This window comes from Oncorhynchus kisutch, linkage group LG15 (genome assembly GCF_002021735.2).
Source record: "Oncorhynchus kisutch isolate 150728-3 linkage group LG15, Okis_V2, whole genome shotgun sequence".
NCBI lineage: Eukaryota > Metazoa > Chordata > Actinopteri > Salmoniformes > Salmonidae > Oncorhynchus > Oncorhynchus kisutch.
The window spans coordinates 41362399-41385132 of NC_034188.2; the positions used below are offsets into that span (position 1 = coordinate 41362399).

General features: G+C 45.8%; 1 protein-coding gene across 1 annotated transcript in view; it reads left to right on the plus strand.

Moving 5' to 3' along the window:
- Nucleotides 1-1461: 1461 nt before the first annotated feature.
- Nucleotides 1462-22734, plus strand: part of apln (apelin) — a 28763-nt gene continuing 7490 nt past the window's right edge. Inside the window, exons 1-2 of the mRNA XM_020502598.2 lie at nt 1462-2102; nt 17354-17529. Coding sequence (XP_020358187.2) covers nt 2036-2102; nt 17354-17523 — 237 coding nt within the window. The 5' untranslated portion in view covers nt 1462-2035 and the 3' untranslated portion in view covers nt 17524-17529. The remainder of the gene's footprint in view (nt 2103-17353; nt 17530-22734) is intronic.

The following is a 22734-nucleotide window of genomic DNA, read 5'->3' on the forward strand; positions in this document are numbered from 1 at the left end:
GGCGTTGAGGCGATGAGAGAAGAAGGCGCAGGGATGTAACTTGAGGTCCGGTGCAAAACGGGATGGGACAGAGTCTGAAAGGTACAGAACGTCACGGCAGGCAGGCTCAGTGTCAGGCAGAGGTCAGTAGTCCAGAGCAGAGTCTGAAATGTACAGAACGTCAGGCAGGCTCAGGGTCAGGCAGAGGTCAGTAGCCCAGCGCAGAGTCCGAAAGGTACAGAACGGCAGGCAGGCTCAGGGTCAAGGCAGGCAGAGGTCAGTAATCTAGGGTGGTGTGACAAGGGACAGAATGACAGGCAGGGTCATGGCAGGCAGAATGGCCAGGTAAGCTCGAAAACAGGAACTAGAGACAGAAAGGAGCACGGGGGAAAAAAACGTTGTGATGCTTTACAAAACAAAAGGAACTGGCAACAAACAAACAGAGAACACAGGTATAAATACACTTGGCATAATGAGGAAGATGGGTGACCCCTGGAGGGGGGGTGGAGACAAGCACAAAGGCTGGTGAATACAGATCAGGGTGTGACAGTGTATGCATGTGTCTGTGCCTATGTTTGTGTTGCTTCACAGTCCCCATAGTTCCTTAAGGTGCATTGTTATCAGTTTTTTTAAATCTCATTTTACTGCTTGCATGAGTTACTTGATGTGGGAAAAGAAGTTCCATTTAGTCATGGCTCCACGTAGTACTGTGTGCCTCCCATAGCCTGTCGTGGACTTGGGGACTGTGAAGAGACCTCTGGTGGCATGTCTTGTGGGGTACTTATTGCTCCAATGGCGATAGTGAAACAGGTTGCATTCAACATGATGTGACAAACTATTCCTCTTCTCTATGGACAAAGCTGAAAAGAGTACTTGTTACAGTTGTCGTGGTCGCCCAGATAGTTCTCACAATTCGGTACCAGAAATGCAACCTTTCCTCTTTACACGTCTAATAAACAAACGGGGGGGGGGGGGGGGGGGGGGGGAACAAGTGCATTTATTTCAGAGCCTTCACAGGGAGGGTAGCTTTCTGACTGCTTTGTTCACCACAGAATGAAGCATTGGAAACGAAACCAGACAAATTACTCAGAGTCAGTGAAACAAACAACTCGAGAGATTGGATCAAGCCAATGAGTCTGCTAAGTTTTTCCTAAGGGGACACTGACTTGAAATAACGCAAAACATTTCAACGCCATGCCCTTAGTCTCTAAGGACTGGAGTTTTAGACAGAGAATAGCAGAAGGGAGCTACATTCAAAGACTACTTTATCATCAAGGGCATGTGGTTGGTTATTATGATAAACCTTGACACCCCCCACCACTCCTCCTTCCCTACCCCCGCCTGCCTTTCCTTCCCTCTCTGTATTTAGTGGGAGGGTCGATGTGTGTGTGTGTGGGGGGCAACATTGTGGGTGGGGTGGCCCCCTTCTCCAGGACCCACAGAGTCAATGATACATAAGCCACATGACCGACTGGGCTCCTGTTATCCAAGGCAAACAGAGGACTTGCACACACATACAGCCAGACAGACCTGCTTCAAACTGCAAGCTGACTCCCAGCACATTCACAGCTCCACTGAACTTGGCACAGGCTGCCGTCTTCTCCGAGAAGGAGAAAAAAAAAGCTGCACACCTCCGTGGGAGAGCTCAGATAAAGACGTGCCTTCAGTCTTGGAGTGGCGTTGTCACACACTGATATACAAATACGCATTTAGACACACACACATACAGAAATACACACACGCACCAGGCAGGCAGCCAGACACACACACACACTCCCAGGCACACAAACACACGCACACACCAGGGTGCATACAGAGGCACGCGCACACTCACTCTTACACACACACACAGAGAGAGAAGCAAACAGTCTTGCTCTCTCCCTCTCTCTCTCTCTCTCTCTCTCTCTCTCTCTCTCTCTCTCTCTCTCTCCCTCTCTCTCCCTTGCTCGCTCAGTCGCTCTCTCTGCCTCTCTCCCACCCACCCTCCCATCCACACACACACACCACTACAGTATATCAGCTAGCGACTACCGGAGAGCCAGAGGGGAGTGCAGAAATGAATGTGAAGATCCTGACGCTGGTGATTGTGCTCTTGGTGTCTCTGCTGTGTTCTGCCAGTGCTGGTGAGTACAGGGCTCGCTCGGGCTTCTGCCTGTAGCCTCCCTATGCTTTTTCTCCCTCTATATCGGCCCTGAGGCTCGGCTAAGGCAGCTGTAGTTGATCAGTTACCCAGTGTGATTAGCCTTGTGTGCCACTGAAAGGGAAGGAATATCAGTTCAGCACCTGACTGTGTACAGTACTGCAGTGCAGTGGTTTCCATGTTATTGTTGCCGAGGCTGTATTTTGTATTGAAGTTTATAAGGTGCTATAGGTCATATGCTTTCACTTGATTCAGCTTGAGGGACAGCAGAGATTGTGGCTCATATGAAATATTTAGGGGCTTTTATTGATGGCCATTGCTGTCTATGCTGAGTGCTGTGGCTGAGTGTTGTCAAGGCTGTATTGCCAAATGACTGTTGTGACTGTTATGAAACGGACAGTGGACATGGCATGGCACATGTACTGCAAAGGTAGTGTGGGGAAATAAATCAACCATAGCTGGTAGAGGCATAACTGGTTGTACAAATGTAATTTCACCTGATCTAATGCATTTATAATGTATCAGTGTATTGCTATAACTACATTGTAGCAACGCTCATGCCTGTTCTCATGGTAATCCAATGCTCTGATTCATTTGGTGTGCTGCTGATGAGGATTGTATTTAGAATGTCTATGGGGGAGGCACATAATCCTAGATGCATGGTTGGATGGTCTCTTGAGGAGCTCAATTTGTGCTCCTTTGTCACAGTACATTTCCGTAAGGTGCTGCCGCAGCTCTGGAGCCATTGTGTTGGACTCGAGTGTGAAATGAGAATCTCTGTGCGTACAAATTACGACAAGCCACAAAGAACGTGGAGAATAGTATCTGGAGGTATTTCTCAGTGGTGGGTCATGGGAGTAGGAGCCTTGAGTGATGTGGGAGGTGTGTGGGGTGTGTGGGTGGGGGGGGGGGGCTGACCATTGGCCAGCCTGCAGATGTGGTGCAGGTAACAGTGGAGTGTGAAAACACAACAGTGGGTCTTGTGTCAATGCTTCTAGCTACCTCTCTGAGGATTGACATCTATCTATGAACCACTGCTGGTCGGCATGTGCGTGTACATAATTGTGCATCTGTGTATATCTACTTGTATTATGTGCCTGACTGTACATGCATCTGCGAGGTATGCTGGCCACACTAGGCGTATAAAATGGCAAGGTGCAGCAGTGAGAGCTCATGTCTCCCATGCTTCCGAGCGTTGCATTCATGGCGGTGTGACGTGCTATTTTTGGTCTCGGCCACACGAGTAAATGGGAAGCAATTATCCTGCATTACGGTCAGTGTCGTTTTTCACAGCCCCTGCGTGTGCCTGACTATGTTCCACGCCCGAGAGCTCACCACCGCGCTACACGTCCCCTTCCCAGTGCTCTGATGACGGAGGAAAAGAAGCTGTGCGAGCTCAAAAATGCTTATTCAAATTATTCTACGTCTTTCAGGACATGCTGCCTATATCTGCTCTTTCTCCTTGCCTGTTTCCCTGGCTGGTACTGTAGAATTGTCTACATTGAGAGGGAGAAAGGGAGGCTACTGTATAGCAGCGTTAGTGGGTGTGGGGAGAGATGGATGCTGCTAGTTGGAGCTGGAGTCTGTGTCTGTGCCTGTGCAGCACCAGCCTCTGCTACATGCGCTGTGCTGTCGCGGGAAGGTGTCGGGAGAAGGCTCTGTGTGTAGGAAGTGGGTGTGAAGCCTTTCATCTTGAGACAAATGCTTTTCCAGTTCACCAGGAGTTTTCCCGGGTTATCTGTTTTCAGGCGTGTGTGTGTGTGTGTAGGCTGAAGCACTGGCATGGTCAGGCAGGGACTTGTGTGTGTGTGTAGGCTGAAGCACTGGCATGGTCAGGCAGAGAAAGGGTGGGGACTTGTGTGTGTGTGTGTATGTGCTTGCTTGTGTGCCTGTGTGTGTGTGTTTGGCAGTCAGAGCTCATGGTGCAACAGGCGACAGAACCTCAATCTAACACTCCCCTCCGGCAGTTCTTCAGTGTCACCGAGTAGATTCAGTAGCACTACAGTGGCCTTGCTGGTTCTATATCACCATCATCATACCGTACCTCAATTACCCATCTTCAAAAAGGCACACTCTACCTTGAGAGCAAGAGAGAGCAGGCAAAGCCTCAGATGTGGTATTCATAATTCATTCTGAAGGCGATCACTTGTCTTCCTCCCCCTCTAACTCTTAAGGGCTGGTATGTAAACAATCCGTATTGTGGAAACAGTCTGGCCTCTCAGGCCTGTCAGCCGAGATATCAAAACCCCATCTTTCACAGGCATGGAAACACCTCCGCCCAAATCCCTAAATGCAGAGAGTTGCACAGGAGGAAAACAACAGATGCTGACACACACACACCACACACACACACACACACAAAAGGCACAATGCTTCTGAGGTGTGTGATGTTAGAGGTCTGGTTGACTCCCGGTTGACACCCAGGCACATTTGAACAGGTGAGGTGGTTGTTGGTTTTGTGAGGTGGGCATGATAGGAGGGCTCCTCTTACTGGAATTATATATGGGAGACATCATCTGCATTCGAGTAGGGAGGCAATTTCACGTGAGCTGTCAGCAATGCTATTATTCCGTGTTAAACTTTGATGTGTTGTCGGTTCTCGGGATTCGGGCACCAGCATAGTCCCGACTCAGCTGCACCTGTGGTGCTTTCTGGGTCAGGGAGAGCCACAGAGAGGCCCGGAGAAAATAAATACAGGCCCTCATTAAGGCACCTACATCCACACAATGTTTCTTTTCAACAATAAAAAAAAAGGGGGAAAAGGGAGGCGGCGAGGAAAAGCCAGGATATTTGGCGAAACAACATCAATGGGACCTATGCTAACAGTACCCAGGAAGCCTTAAATCATAATCCCAGATCCTTCACACTGGCTCTGGTAATGCAAAGAGTTTTTTTTGTGTCCGCTGTTGCTGCAGTGATTATATGGGCCGTAGAGAGAACAAAAACAGGCAAACTTTTCCAGATGTCCCTCAATAACATAATAATGGTGGGCAAAACATTTGCCACAGAGTAGGCGCAGTAGTTAGGTTATTAGGGGATTATGGGGAATCATTCAGAGGGTCTAGCTTAGTTGGGCGAGTGAGTGGCAGCTGGGTTTGTCTTGTTCTCTCCCACACACACAGATACATATGCAGAATAACACATTGGGAATAACCTGGATTTCCTCTCTACGCAACGCTGGCAGAGAATCAGAGCCAAACCATCAGTTTCAAGATAGGACAGCTAGTCTGAGAGACACGACACAGACACTCACGGCTCTGTCTCTTTACAGAGGCAACCAGACATGCGCAATAGACAGCAAGAATGTTTGACCACTGGCTACAGTATGGTGCATGGTGACAATCCTGAATGGACACATCATGTAGGCCTAGTTTCCTTCTTTCACCCCCAAATGATTTTATCAGCAACCTCTACTAACTACTAACTACTTGTTGCCCTCGCCACTTGCCTGCCATATAAATGAATGACAAACATGGAGAAACCAAAATAAAGTCCTAAATCCCTAGTAAAAATCCATAGCCTGCGATTTACTGTATTGAAAAAAACAGTCGGGTCTTGTTGGCTTCAATAATAAAGTCTTGGGACTTTATTCATGTTTTTGCGATAAGCCACTTCATACTGCACATTGGTATAACTCCCACTCGTCGTGGACTTCATATAAACCGTCCACAATTGAGGGGAGAGGGAAGAGATTTGGGAGGGGAAATCATAAGTCAATCGGTAGGCTCCAAGACGTTAGCATATGCGACTGCTGAGGCGCTGTATTGTAATTCAGAAATCCGCTGAATGAATAAATCAACTCACTTAGAACTTCGGCCAGAGGTGTAGGCCTATGCATTAGGAGAAAGACACACGGAGCGAAAAATAGAAGAAAAAAAAGAAAGGAAAGACAGAGAGAGAGCAGCCATCTTGGAGAACAAGGCTTGTTTAAGCTTTCAGTGGCGAGGGGAGCGCCATGCAACGACACTGAAATATTAAAAAGCCTTTAAAAACTTCACAGCTGGTGGTCTCACTTGCCTTCCCAAATTGTTGCAGGTGGACGAACAAGAGCAATAAAAGGTGGCATGCAACGGTAGTAAAACAATTAGTCTTGAAACGCTCTCTGCCTCTGCCTGACCCAGAATCCATTATGTGGCCCTAGCTGTTCCGGAGTCGGGCCTTAGTCTGTCTCCCTCATATGAGAGCTATGAGAATGCTGCCCTGGGGCAGATGGTTGGGGTTACCCACCATGCTAGCCAGGCCTCTTCTAAGCACCACCAGATCCCTATCCCCAGGCCCAGGTTACTCCCATTCTCGCACCCAATAGCTTAATCAAAGCCAGATATTTTTCAAAAGCTGCGCTAGTTCCACCAGGGGCTCAATATTAACGTGATTTATGACTCCCTGTTCAAACATTAAGTGTTACATTTAAAGTGAGTGTCAATTGGGATACGATCGGAGTGGACATTTTTATTAACAGCACACCAAAAACCACTGAATAAATATTCTGGAGCCGTTGGAATGAATGAATGGAGCTTTAATTACCTACGCGGTCAATTTACGCAAAACATGGAAGGGGAAAATATTACTCTTGAACAGTGGTGGTCACAGGTATCATTTCCCATCATTTCTTGTGGCCAAACACTGTTTTGTTTCATCTCGTTCTTTCATGACAGATATCCATGATTCAATGCTTGGAAAACACAGGAGCAGCTGGACATCACTTTAGAATGAGGTGAAACAGAAAGAGAGTGGAATGAAAATATAACCAAAGGCAACTTTGTATCCCTATTAATGCTAAAACCACGGACAGCACACTCAATATGGACACAGTCCGTTTACCTGGTCCAAGGCAAAACACAGCTGGCACTTGTTAGGGACTGTTATTGATAAGGAGGACTGGGGAGATTCATGCAAACTCCGAAGTCGTGGATCATGCATTGGGGACGATGGGCCGTGCAAAGTGGGCTTAGCAGAGCTTGGGAACACTTACTAGTGCCCCCCACCGGGTTTAGTCTTACCTCCCAGGCCCTAGGCCACAGGATATCCTTATTTCGGCTATGCCTCTTTATTCTCTCAAAGGCACGCATACAGAGTCAAGGTGGTGGAGGTGTACCTCCTTTCTCTCCCCACCCCTCCCGATTTAAATGAAACGCATGGAACTAGAAACCATCAGATCACTTTTCCTTCCTATACCCAAGTGGGCTACGCGGGGAATCATTCATTTATGAAGCAATACATTATTCACGGCGGGAGGAAGTTGCCATTGTGCGTAGTTTGTTTACTAATGGTATTTGACTATTTCACGCATGCAGAAGAGAGAGAGAGAGAGAGAGAGAGAGAGAGAGAGAGAGAGAGAGAGAGAGAGAGAGAGAGAGAGAGAGAGAGAGAGAGAGAGAGAGAGAGAGAGAGAGAGAGAGAGAGAGAGAGAGAGAGAGAGAGAGAGACAGAGAGAGAGCTCCATCATGGGTCAACCAGCCTGTGACTGAAAGGTGGAATCTCTCAATATGTTTCCTAATGGCCATATTTGGAGTAGGGCTGGACCTCCCACAGTACCTCTTTCTCAATCTCATTTACTGATGAGGAGAGAGAACGGTTCCCTCCTTTCTTTGCTGGCCCCTGACCATGAACAGATGTTTGTGAAAGAGGAAAACAAGAAGTGGGATCCATAACCGTATGTCTCGATCAGGCAGAACGTTTAGTCAAGTAGCGGCGGAACATCTCAACATCTCAACGGGGTGACAGCGTAGCCTAGTGGTTAGCGTGTTGGACTAGTAACCGGAAGGTTGCAAGTTCAAACCCCCGAGCGGACAAGGTATAAAGTTGTTGTTCTGCCCCTGAACAGGCAGTTAACCCACTGTTCCTAGGCCGTCATTGAAAATAAGAATTTGTTCTTAACTGGATAAATAAAGGAAAAATAAAAAATGCTTCAGGACAAACACGCACAGGTTAGCATGTGCAGTGCATTTGTCAATGAAACACCGTAAGAAGCTTATATATTGAAGTTTTAATTGACCCAAGGGACAGGTATCTATACCACAGTTTGTATATAAAACCCTTTTAGAAAAGCCTTTTCCCCTTGACTCGAACGTTCACAGTAATATTGTTATAAATGCAGGTGGCATAAATCCTGCTACTACTAGGATGTCTGCCAGTCGGGTAAGAGTAGCTGACTAGGCTGTTCACCTATGTGTGCGTTTGCTGTTTTACCTAACCATGTCTGACGTCAAAATGCCCTCATTAGCTGAGAAACAGCCTCATGCAATGTTGATGCTATGTTCCTTTAAATCCTACCCTAATGGAGAGGCACTGATTCCTAAAGTAGCAGAACTGCAGTGAACCTTTGGCGTCTCACATACACACACACACACACACACACACGCACACACACACACACACACACACACACACACACACACACACACACACACACACACACACACACACACACACACACACACACATACATACACACACACACACACACACACACACACACACACCTCCCCTATAACATGGGAGAGGGCACGTCAGTTCACAGCAGGGGAGCAGTGATGACACAAGAGAGGGGAGGGGCGAGAGCTGGTGCTTCACATTTGATTAGCGTGCCCATGGAAACGGGCGGTTAGAAGGATGCCTCTGCCCTTGCCTTGCTGTTTCTGGAGATTAAAGCTACACCCACCTCACCTACTCGCTGATTAGACTACATACCGACCGACCTGCTGGGCCTCGGCCCGCTACTGCTTACTGGAATATCCAGGTCTAAATCGCCATTCGCCTACTGCTACCTCCAGCCTCCTACTCGGGGTGTTAAATCCTCTTTCAGACAGCAGGCTGCTACCGAGTTCAGGGAGAAATCTCTCTTCAAATGCTATGCGTGATCGGCTCTCTGATTTTGCCTTGTATTTAAAAGGCCCTAAAATGCCGTAAACTCCTCGCCATAGACTCACACCAATCCACTGAGTTGGATGGTGGATGTATGAAAGCAGCCAGGAGGTCCAGTGGTGGACTCCGTTGCCTCAGTAGTTGGTGCCTTCAGCATCGCTGGCGCCGCCCGAGGCCCTTTGAACATGCAGAGCTCTGACCATAGCTACCAGAGCAGGCTGCCCCGTCTCACACCTCATCACGAAGCACTCTCGCTCATTTGGGAGCATGTGCAGTTCACTCAGAGGGCTGCAACCTCGCAGCCGACCTAGGGGGTAAGGTGGGGCACAAAGGGACATCTGCCGAAACAGAGCGGTCTGCGAAATTCATTTAAAAAATAATTATAATTCTGAGCCCTCAACTTCAGTGAGTGACAGTTAGCAGAGTTTATAACTGGGGTTAAGTTAGAGCTGGGAACGTGCAGCGGGCGCTACGTTTAATGCACTTTCATTTCCTCTGGGGAGTGGTTAGGGACAAAGCCAGCCTTCATTTCACCCCCACAAACCCATTATTATCACAGACGAGCACCACAATGCTACATATCAAACAGGGAACAGTGGAACACACTGCTTGGAACCCTCTGCTCGCCATGAAAGCAAAAAGCTGACACACACACATACAGGGCCCAAGCCCCTCTCGCCCAGGGGAAAGGTTTGAACAGAATAAGCTGCCCAGTCAGGTTAATTATGCGCTGAAATTTGTAAACTGGGAAACCTGATCCATTTCAACTGACAATGTCATTCTTTTTGCTCCCCGAGTGCCTTTCACAGTGGCTGCCATGGTAACGTGGGTCTGAAAGTCCGCTAGGGAATGGCACCAGTTTCTGCCAAGGCCCAGAGTTACTGGTAGGCATGCGATTAGCAGCACACTGACAGACTCCAGCTTCAACGGGCAGAACATTTCCAAATGGGGGTTCTGAATGCTGAACAGGGCAGGGGTGTCTGCTCCTTCCACTGTGTTTCCACATCCGAGGTAGTGGTAGATGCAAAGGCGAAAGCTCGACTAGCAGACGGCTAGCAAATCCACCACCATACTTCAGCAGCATCAGCAGAAGCTCTGCTCATGCTAGGGCCAAAAGAGCGAAGCTAGGAAAATGGGTTGGCTTGTACTGCATGCACTTGCCTGATTAACGTGTCTCATTTGTGCCTAAACATTCTTGATCCCCCTCATATACCCCTGGAGGGTGTGGGGTGTGTCTGTGTGTGTCTGGGTCTGGGTCTGTGGGAGTACTAAACACACAGGGAATCACTGGCTACGCGTCCGTGCCTTATTTTAGTGAATGAAGGAAGCATGTGATGGAGACAGTGTGGGCTCGCTCCTCTTACCGTACGTCACACTAATAACCATAGCTACACTCACTAGGGTATCTGTTCTTACTCTCACGTAAACACATCCCTAGCAGTGTTCCCCATAAGGATCCCCCAGGCAAATGCACGGAATTAGGTGCAAAGCAAACTGTCTCAGTGTTCTGTATGTACAGCTGCAGACTATGTGTATGCAATGGTGTGTCTAAAATGCTGCAGATGGTGTTAATGGTATGACATACACATAATAAAGTGCCATCGTACCATTCACCGAAGATGGCTCTTCCCTCGGCTAAGTGGACTACCATGAAGCAGAGTGTCTTTTCTGCGGGGGTTATTACTTCCACGGAAAAGGGACATGCTGTACTGTAGGCTGCACTGATCCATGGTCTTGAACAGAAAATGCATGGTCTTTGAACAGAAAATGCATCTCTGTCTGAATCAATGGAGCTCATTATCACGTCCCCGTCACCTGTGACATGAGGCACTTAGCCGTTGCCAGCATCAAACATGAGCCAGACGATGCCCCATGGTAGATGTGGCATCAAGCGGCGAGGCAATGGGCTAGGCACTGGAGCCAGTGTTTTACCAAGCGAGGCTACTGGTTCTCTTCTTTTCTGTTCATTCCTGTTCTCTCCTCCACCTTCTGGTCCCTCCCCTTCTCATCTCTTCTGTTCTCCTCTCCTCTTTCTTCCACTCTCTTCTCGCCTGTTCTCTCATGTCCTCCACCCTCATCTCTCGCCATGGTTACTGCAGAGCAGAGCCCGGTTCCAGTCCGATGCTCTCGTTTCCACTCTATGGCAGCTGCTTGTTTACACATCAAGGGCCTCTCAGCTTGCCTCATCCTCTGCTTCCATGGAAGGATGGAACGGAGAGAGCAAGATGTAGGGTGTGGAGGAGCAGGAGGAAGGATGGATGGAGGGACAGATGAAGAAAGAGAGAATACAGAGCAAGAAGGATTGTTTTCCAATTGCTCTGTGAACCGTGAAAGATAATCAATGAGATGGTGCACTGATTCATAATCAGTTTAGCTGAGCAATGAGCAAAGACTAGTCCAGTTAAGAATCAGATGAGATTAGTTGAAACGATGTATTCATTCGCTTTTACGCACAGAAAATGAAACACTGCAAGGATTCAATTTCAGTGCGACACGCTTGAGGTGCCTTGTTGATTCTGTATCCCATCCATAAATAACCAGTTCAGCCTTCTCACCTGTTGCTGGTTTACTCATGGACCTGGAAAGAGAACAAATCTCACATTTCCTGGCGACAGAGTTAAGTCTAAAGCCATTGGTCCAGAGATATGTTATGTGGGCCTCTTGGCATCCTACACAATCAGCTTTTCTCTACAAAAGAAACAGTGCTCCTCATTCTCCATCCCCTGTGCGCTTCCTCCATCGGCGTGCCACGTCTCAGCAATGTGATATCCAATTTGCCCATGCGGCTATCGATCGCTAGACTTGGCACCAGACAGCAGGCATCCATTTCTCCCTCTCTCTCCGACAGAACGACGAGCGCTGGGAGACGTACAACTCGGCCCGGTTGACGGGGATGCAGGGGCATTGACAGGGAAGGGCTGTCAGAAACGCTGTGTATCGGCCGGTTCTGAAATGAGATCGAGAAAGTGAAAAAGGCAACGTAATGGATGGCACCTGAGGAGTGTGGTGAAACAAAGGAAGGGGAATTAGATAGCAGCCGACTGGCGATGTATCATTAAAGCCTGGACGCAGGCCAGCTTGTGACACAGCTCTGCTTCTCTCAGTCTTCCTCTCGCTCTCTTTCTCCCTCTCTCTCTCTCTCTCTCTCTCTCACCACTTCCCTCTCAGATAGGTCTGGAGAGGCAGCAGCGGTAGCTGCAATATTTCCGGCATTCCAGAAATTCCCTATCAATTCGAGTTTACTTAGGGAATTACCGGGGAAGGGGAAGAAATGCCTGAGTTTGGTTGTGATGAGGGCCTGGGCTCTGGGGTCAGATGTTGAGATAAGGAGGGGTGGTATCTAACCTCTGCGATATTGCTTCCTTACCCGCTGATCATGTTTGTGGGAATCCCACAGTGGGAAAACATCAAATGGGATGCTACATGTGCTGGATCCATTTTCACAGCAATACGATAGTATAGTGGTTTTTGTTTATGGAGATGAAATGTGCATTAACAAATGATTGCTTTGAGTTGGGCCTCATTTACAAGGTATTATGTCATTTGGATGGCTGCCTTCTCATCCCATCTATCCAGATATGGCTAAAGATACATGCCTGGAACTGGAAGTTGCTATATCATGTCTGGCCCAGCTTGATACCTTCTCTCCTGGTGGGAAGAGTCAATCCATAACTGCCAGTCTTATCACTGGGTCCTGGCTTATTTTTAGCAGCTTTCATTACACCTTTCTTTCCTGTGGCCAGACGGGCGGTAGGGCTGAGATCTGTCAGGAGATGTGCTCCCGTCAGAGCCCAGAGTTGAGCAGCGGCTGACAGCTCGCCATGGCAGGAAACATCTAAATTGTCTCATTACAGATCCTGGTTATGACAGACTGAGCGACCCAGAGAGGAGAGGGAAGCGGGTGATGAGTTGTGTTCAGCACAGCCGGCCCGGGTGTAATTACTGTGTGTGTGTGTGTGTGTGTGTGTGTGTGTGTGTGTGTGTGTGTGTGTGTGTGTGTGTGTGTGTGGTGTGTGTGTGTGTGTGTGTGTGTGTGTGTGTGTGTGTGTGTGTGTGTGTGTGTGTGTGTGTGTGTGTGTGTGTGTGTGTGTGTGTGTGTGTGTGTGTGTGTGTGTGTGTGTGCGTGTGCGTGCATATGTCAAAGTGCCAGTTCCAACATCAGCCGTAGTGGGGGGGATGTAGCTTTAGATGCTGAAATATGCAACAGAGCCTTTTCCCCGGTGCAAATGAATTAGCCCACTGTTTCCTGCAAATATGTTATATGTGCCCAGAAGACGATTAGCCCAGGAAATGAAACTTGAGATGTCTGGCATTTCATGGGGATATGCATCGAAAAAAAAAATTAAATGACATTTGCCTTCTGGTACAATAACGGTTATTCACCATTGTGTAAAACCCTTCAAATCGTGGCGCTGTCTCTATTTCCTGATTCTAATGCCATTCTAAACTGTTTAGAACATGATCAATGAATATCAAGTGTCAAAATATGTTGGGGGTTCAACCACTGTACATGATATGTGTGCTGATATGTCTGCTTTCACTGTAATGGCAGGTGGATAATGAATTCAATTCAGGCAAAAGCTGTTCCCCATTCAAATGTGTTTACCTTGTCAGCTGGAGAAGGGGTCTGCATGTGTGCAGCGAAGAGATGTTAATTCAACCCTAGCCTGAAAGCTCCTTAACAGAAGATGAGGATCCACCATCCACCACCCCACTGACAGCCCTTGCTAGTTCATTCATCAGCCTCCGTTTCTCCAGGTGTGTTTTGATGTGCTGGATACAGGAAGCAGACATGGGGAGAAAGTACTGGTCTCCGGACACTTTCCATAAACCTAGTCAATGGGGAGAATCACTAGAGGCTAAACGTAATCATGGCTTTGACAACTTCTCTATTGCTGCCCTTAAGTATCTCTGCTCCTTTTCCCACCTGTACGGGAGGATGTGGATGATTGTCCAGTCTAGGAGAAGACATAACACCTAAAGAAGGTTCTTCCCAGGAGAATTCTAAAAATGGTGCCAGTCTCTCCTATGGGAGGAGCCTGGAATGTCATGACACCATGTGAGTGATGTCACTTTGGGTTTTGACAGGAAAACCCTAATGGGAATTGTTGTTTATTTTCTCAGGAAAGGTATTTATGTGTCTCTCAGCAAAAGATGCCTCTTTTAGGAACGCACACGCATCTTTGGTTTCGGATGGACGTGAGGTTGAGAACGGAAATGTGTGACGAATTCTGATCGACGAAGTATAGCTTAGATTTCAAATGCAAAAATATTCACTGGGTCGGAAATAACCCAGCTAGCATATTTGGTTCCTTGGATGTTTTGGGAACATACTATGTTTTTGGTTTCACATTGGTTGTGGGAATGAAGCCAGATGTTTCTTGACCGGGTCAAACAGAAAGATTTGAAAACGTTCTGAAAACAGAAGTGAACATTTTGAACGGTTCTGGGGTTTTACGTTCATTAGGTTGCAGGAGGAGGTCCTAAAAAGGTTTTACTCCTTGAAGGTTTTTCCCTGGGAGGTTTTATTACCACTCTGAGAACGTAAATGATAGGTTATTTGGAGGTGTTTGAATAAGTTCCTTAAAACTTTCACTGAATGTTTCAATGAGACTTTTCATAACAACTGTTAAGTTATCTGCTTCTCTGAATTGCGTAAGATCGTATTTTATAACTTAGCTAGTCATGTTGGCAATAGAACAAGCTGTCAAATGAGCCCCACCTGACCCAGATTGCAATTCATAATGGACCGTTTTTGGATTGCGTAAACAACAACAGTAAGTGTGTGATGGTGGGGATGCAGTGATTGCTCTAGTTCCTCAACGGCACAGCTAGGAGAGCTCAAAAACACACTTTATAGTCGAAGACTCTTCTTTGAGTCATAAAAGTGCATTGAAATTTCACTTGGAGATACCAGTTTGGCCTCTAACTCAAACCTTTGTCATTTTGTTGTGTCTCATGTTGCACCTACCCCACATTTTAAAGAATATTTGTATGTTACTGAATGTATCCAGAGTATTTTCACACAGGAAATGTAAAATGCACATAAAATAAAAAATGTAATGTTTGGATTCAGTCTTGTATCCATATAAACCAATTCCTTCAAGTTGTTATTCTTTTTTTAATTTAACCTTTATTTAACCAGATGGGCCAGATGAGAGCAAGTTCTCATTTACAACTGCGATCTGGCCCAGATAAAGCAAAGCAGTGCAACATAAACAACAACACAGAGTTACACATGGAATAAACAAGCGTACAGTCAATAACACAATAGAAAGATCTATATACAGTGTTTGCAAATGAAGTAAGGAGGTAAGGCAATAAATAGGCCAATAGTGGGGAAGTAATTACAATTTAGCAATTAACACTGGAGTGATATATGTGCAGATGAGGATGTGCAAGTAGAAACACTGGTGTGCAAAAGAGAAGAAAAACTCTAACAAATATGGGGATGAGGTAGGTAGTTGTATGGGCTGTGTACAGCTGTAGCGATCGGTAAGCTGCTCTGACAGCTGACGCTTTAAAGTTAGTGAGGGAGATACTGTATGTCTCCAACTTCAGTGTTGAGTTAGGATCAGTGGTGGCCAATCAGTGGGTGTGGCCAACACAGTTGAACACACTTAACAAGATGGAGGACAGACAGTGTTGTTAATGCTAAGAACGGAATGTATATGTTTTCAAATAACAGTGTTAGAACGTTCTCTGAATGTTACTAAAGTTTTGTGGTTTTTAACGTTTTTTTCACATTCTGAGAACGGAATGTAGATTTTTAAATAACATTCTTAGAACGTTTACAAAAGTTTTCTTGTGTTTTTTTATGGAAAGGTTTCTTAACGTTCTCGGAACAATTTGTGAACATGACTTTAAATAGAACCATGAGGAAACCTGTGTAGGCAATGTTATCCTCAAGTACTGACAATTCCCACAGAAGAATGTTGTTTCTGAACATTCTCTGAACTATTTGAGAGAATTCCCAATGTCCAACCAGTTGGAGAATGTTCCTAGAACATTACCACAGTTGTGATTAAATGTAACCATGTTTGAACTTTTAGGAAAAGTTCTGTTAAAGTCATGAAATACTAAGAAAATAACATTTACTTGTCAAGTTCCTTAAATGTGCTGAGAATGTTCCAAAGTCAAGCAACTATCCTATACCATTTCCAATTGTGGGAAGGTTGTGTGCAATATAACACACAGGACAACCACGCTTTCACCAAACACTAAGAACATTATATGCTAGCTAGGAAGGGTTGTGATTGATGGATTACATCATGTTTTGCGAGGTTGTCAACTTGTTCAGTTAATTAGGTTAGCAAATTGTAAATTAATTCCATACAAGAGTTGATTTCATCCATCTTTTAGTTACTATAATAAAACATTTAAAAAATGTTTTAACAAAGCCTTTACTAGAATTTTCCACTGTGAGACATTCAATCTTTTTGACAGGCTCAGACAAAAATTCCAACTAAACTAAGTACTGACATTTTATGTGACTAAAGCAATGAATGGGGGTTGTGTGAAAGATCACCCACATTAAATATCATATAATGGTATCAAGATACTCAACAAACAAAAAACTTGGAAGTCTGTACTCTCTCAAGAACGTCTTTGAGTTTGCAAAAAGGTCGAAGAGGTTACGGAGACACTGAAGTGGATCAAACCATTTGGAGAAGAGGCTTAAAAGATCAAGCCACACTTATTGAGAAATGACTAGAAACATCTGGGTTCACTCTCTGACACACACACACAGACACACACACACACACACACACACAGACACACACACACAGACACACACACACACACACACACACACTGTGGGACACATACTACTATTTAGCCTGTCCCTAATCTTGGGTCAAACACAGGGTGCTGTGGTATGTACCTTCACCAAACCTGGTGTGTGAGACATCTGTAATCTTGAAGTGAGTCACAAGGGACATGAGACACTACGGTTTGAGTTTCTCACCGAGGTCGAGCTACATCTGCTGTGTTTTGGTTCCACCACATTGACTTGATGAACTTCAATGCATGGGTGGGCTAAGAGAGGCCCACACACATGCTATCTTTGCATATCTTCGATTGGCTCATCCGCCATAGCTCTTATCCATATTTGTGTCTTATATACACATGACTGAGAGTGGGATCACGGAATTCACAATCAAAATGAGGATCAATCTAGCTGAGGATAGAAGTAGCGAAACTCATTGATAGGCTACATACAGTACATGTGCACAGGGAGGCCATTTTAGGGTGCTATAACATGCATCACCTCTGGTCCTACAGAAGTAGAAAAACTAATTGATAAAGCACATGTGTGTAGTGGTGGCCATTTTGGGGTGCTCACAAGAGTTTACTGTCATTCTACAGGTCCCATCATGGCCTCCACGGAGCATGGCACAGCACTAGAAGAGGCGGGCGCCGTGAGAAGGCTGGTCCAGCAGAACCCCGGCAGGGGTGGCCAGAGCCACAGACCGGCCGGCTGGAAGAGGAGACGCCCACGACCCCGTCTCTCCCACAAGGGGCCCATGCCATTCTAGAGCAAGGTGAGTTCCATACCGCACCACACATCTCGATGCATAGGCCCCTGTTGCCAAAGTTCCTTCCCTTTCAAGAGAGTATCTTACCCTTTATCTGGTCATCAGGGCTGATGATGAAAACGGTCTAGTGTGAGATCCAGGCCTTTGTGACTGATCCCTCTCTTGGACGTATCACTCAGCATGTTTAGTCAGTGTGTGGAAAAGTCAAACTGTAACAGGAAGAAAAGGACATCTGTAAATGGCTATCACGTCCTCCCCTCTCAACTCAATCACAACACAGGGACGTTATTGTTGGCACAGGCAAAGCCTACTGGTTTAATGTATTCATCTTACTCCAGAAGTGTTGTTTACACAGTGAAAGCTAATATACTGCTTTTTGAGGGAGGTCGATTATACTCAGAAACATAATCTGGGTGAGTTACCTCTAGAGGAACAAACGTTTTCCTTCAATCTGATAATGTCAATTAAAATATTTCACCAAAGATAATACTTAGAGGGGTTGAGTTCGTAGCAGTGCCACCGTAGTGTATCTTTCACGTGAAAGAATATTTTACTTTCCGTCAATAAAAACAAGACTTTGTGTGAAACGTCTTTCGTCCCAAAATGTGTGAAAATATTGTCTTTTCACCTTCTACCGGCACTGTCTGCACACACTTTTCAACGCTGTTACAAAAACATACCCTGTGTCATTCAATTGACTCCAAGCAGGTTTTACGGGGAAAAATAGCACTCACGAAAATCACACAGCACCACAGCTATTATGTTAGCACAGCTGAAAACTGTTGTGCTGATGAAATAATCAATAAAACTGGCCTTATTTAGACTAGTTGAGTATCTGGAGCATCAGCATTTGTGGGTTCAATTACAGGCTCAAAATGGCCAGAAACAAATAACTTTCTTCTCAAACTCGTCAGTCTATTCCTGTTCTGAGAAGTGAAGGCTATTGCATGCGAGAAATTGCCAAACCCACAAATGCTGATGCAGTTTTATTGATTATTTAATCAGAACAACAGTTTTCAGCTGTGCTAACATAATTGCAAAAGCGTTTTTTAATGATCAATTAGCCTTTTAAAATGCTAAACTTGGATTAGCTAACACAACTTGCCATTGGACCACAGGAGTGATGGTTGCTGATAATGGCCCATTGTACACCTATGTAGATATTCCATTCAAAATCAGCCATTTCCAGCTACAATAGTCATTTACAACATTAACCATTTCTACACTCTATTTCTGATACATGTTATGTTATTTTAATGGACATAAAATGTGCTTTTCTTTCAAAAACAAGGACTTTTCTAAGTGACCCCAAACTTCTGAACAGTAGTGTATGTTCTACCATGATGGTCTTGAATGGAGGGCCATTCAGCCAGGCATGTGCAAGAACTGCCATGAATTGAGGAACCCAAGACCCATTCACATGTCTCTCCCAGATCACATGAGATACAGGGGGAGCTTGGCAGGATACAACATCCCTGCAGGAGGTGCCAGCCACACAACGCCAGCCTGCCATAAATTAATCCCAGTAATAAACGAGGCTGCTTGGGATGAGGAAGATGTGTCATTCCCCTTAAGGCATGCTTAATCAGTTTAAAAGGGAAGTGGATAAAAGCCCTAGAAGGTGAGAAGCTCCACTTTCTTTTGTCCCCACATGGGTTTTACAATCTATGGAAAATTAAGGATTGTTATTGTTTTTTGTAGCATTTTTGGAGAGAGAATTATTTAGACTTTCCTCTCCAAGCCCAGGGGAACTTGGCACAAAGGTGCAAGCAAGGAACAAGTCCCAAGCTAGGAGATACGTGCTCGTGGGACAACACAGGACCTCAAAGGTTCAATGTTATGCGCAGCCCCAAAAAAATTTGCGTTGCGCAGTCAATGGCTTATTTTCAGTGTCAGAATGGCGGCCGCACAATGAGGGAAACTTCAGGAAGTTGGTGGAGCTCTATAAAAGAGAACGGCTCACTGACTCACAATGCTTTCACCGCTAACAGCACTTCAATCACAACAAGACGAAGATTTACATGTTCTCTGGCTCCTCTTGCCTTGCTATGTTCATAGTTCACCTCATTTAGAGCTTTTCCCCTGCAAATCAATCAAATGTATTTATAAAGCCCTTCTAACATCAGCTGATGTCACAAAGTGCTGTACAGAAACCCAGCCTAAAACCCCAAACAGCAAGCAATGCCGGTGTAGAAACATGGTGGCTAGGAAAAACTCCCTAGAAAGGCCAGAACCTAGGAGGAAACCTAGAGAGGAACCAGGCTATTAGGGATGGCCATTCTTCTTCTGGCTGTGTCGGGTGGAGATGATAACAGAACATGGCCAAGATGTTCAAATGTTCATAGATGACCAGCAGGGTCAAATAATAATAATCACAGCGGTTTTCGAGGGTGCAACAGGTCAGCACCTCAGGAGTAAATGTCAGTTGGCTTTTCATAGCCGATCATTCAGAGTATCTCTACTGTTCCTGGTGTCTCTAGAGAGTTGAAAACAGCAGGTCTGGGACAGGAAGCACGTCCGGTGAACAGGTCAGGGTTCCATAGCCGCAGGTGGTACAGTTGAAACTAGAGCAGCAGCACGGCCAGGTGGACTGGGGACAGCAAGGAGTCATCAGGCCAGGTAGTCCTGAGGCATGGTCCTAGGGCTCAGGTCCTCTGAGAGAGAGAAAGAAAAAAATAAAGAGAGAAAGAGAGAAAAAGAGAAAGAGAGAGAGAATTAGAGAGTGCATACTTAAATTCACACAGGACACCGGATAAGACAGGAGAAATACTCCAGATATAACAAACTGACCCCAGCCCCCTGACACGTAAACTACTGCAGCATAAATACTGGAGGCTGAGACCGGAGGGGTTCTGGAGACACTGTGGCCCCATCCGAAGATACCCCCGGACAGGGCCAAACAGGCAGGATATAACCCCACCCGCTTTGCCAAAGCACAGCCACCACACCACTAGAGGGATATTTTCAACCACCAACTTACCATTCTGAGACCGAGTATAGCCCACAAAGATCTCCGCCACGGCACAACCCAAGGGGGGGCGCCAACCCGGACAGCAAGATCACGTCAGTGACTCAACCCACTCAAGTGACGCACCCCTCCTAGGGACGGCATGGAAGAGCACCAGTAAGCCTGTGACTCAGCCCCTGTAATAGGGTTAGAGGCAGAGAATCCCAGTAGAGAGAGGGGAACTGGCCAGGCAGAGACAGCAAGAGTGGTTTGTTGCTCCAGTGCCTTTCAGTTCATCTTCACTCCTGGGCCAGACTACACTCAATCATAGGACCTACTGAAGAGATGAGTCTTCAATAAAGACTTAAAGGTTGAGACCGAGTCTGCGTCTCTCACATGGGTAGGCAGACCATTCTATAAAAATGGAGCTCTATAGGAGAAAGCCCTGCCTCCAGCTGTTTGATTAGAAATACTAGGGACAGTAAGGAGGTCTGCGTCTTGTGACCGTAGCTTACGTGTAGGTTAGTACGGCAGGACCAAATCGGAAAGATAGGTAGGAGCAAGCCCATGTAATGCTTTGTAGGTTAGCAGTAAAACCTTGAAATCAGCCCTTGCCTTAACAGGAAGCCAGTGTAGAGAGGCTAGCACTGGAGTAGTATGATCAAATGTTTTGGTTCTAGTCAAGATTCTAGCAGCCTTGTTTAGCACTAACTGAAGTTTATTGAGTGCTTTATCCAGGTAGCCGGAAACTAGAGCATTGCAGTAGTCTAACCTAGAAGTGACAATAGCATGGATACATTTTTCTGCATCATTTTTGGACAGTAAGTTTCTGATTTTTGCAATGTTACGTAGATGGAAAAAAGCTGTCCTTAAAACAGTCTTGATATGTTCGTCAAAAGAGAGTTTAGGGACCAGATTAACACCGAGGTCCTTTACAGTTTTATTTGAGACGACTGTACAACCATCAAGATGAATTGTCAGATTCAACAGAAGATCTCTTTGTTTCTTGGGACCTAGAACAAGCGTCTCTGTTTTGTCCGAGTTTAAAAGTAGAACATTTGCAGCCATCCACTTCCTTAAGTCTGGAACATAGGCTTCCAGGGAGGGCAATTTTGGGGCTTCGCCGTGTTTCATCGAAATGTACAGCTGTGTGTCATCTGCATAGCAGTGAAAGTTAACATTATGTTTCCGAATGCAAAGACCTGCATCCTCATAACAAGTCATTACAGTTAGCTCAACCTGACCAGCATGCCAAACAAGCCATTAGTTTGCATTGGTTGGAATGTGTGAGAAAGTTAGGAGACCCTATAGGAGGATGCCATTGTCTACTGTGCTCCATTGACTCCATGATAAAACCATCAAAACCCTTCATAAAGAAGAATCTTCTTTTATCAACATGTTCAACTGAACCAGAGAATATATAAAACATTCTCCCCCAGCTGAGTGCAGTCTGGGAATGATCTCTTCACGAGGCATGATAACCAGCAGGGATATAGCCGGCAGGCATCATTGAAACCACTCTGTCTTTGTTCATGCCTCCTCCTTTCTTTTCTTTTTCTGATGGAAGGATGCATGTCTTGAGAAAAAGCTGTTGCAGCACATTGTTTCACCCCGGAGGAAAGATCTAAGCTCGACCGAGTTCAACGGAGGCACGAGTTGGAGAAAAAAATAGATTTCTTAATATGCCAGAATAATTACCCAAGTCATAATTGTCCCTAATTAGCGTACGTTATGAGTAGGGAAGGTGCTTCACTTGACAATATCCATCACTCTACTTAAACCACACCAGATCCAGAACCACAACCTCCACCTCCCTCCGTTTCATTGTCAAAGGCAGCTCATCCATTATATTCTGACACCTCAGGCAAGAGGGTGGTGAACTTGACTTTTAGGCACGTTACACAAACGAGATGTGCGGAAATATTCGAGAAGAGACTGAGACTCGGGTCATCCCATTGAGATGCTGTTGAGTCGCCGAGCTGAGGAGGTGCTACAGGATTACAAAAATGTTGAACGACGGTATTGCAACAGAAGCACGTTTTCAACGGTTCCTTAGGGAGTCTCCATAAATCGGGCAAACGAGTCCTAAAGTTAGCTCTCTATCACAACAATATAGAGACTGTCTGCGGACTTTTTGTCCAAAAATTATTTGTTAAATATGCTTATTCAGAGTAAATATTGCTAGTTAGCAATCAAGATTAAATGTTTTTATTTATTTATTGAAAAGTTCTCATTCAACTTACCTCTTGGATATGGCTAGCACA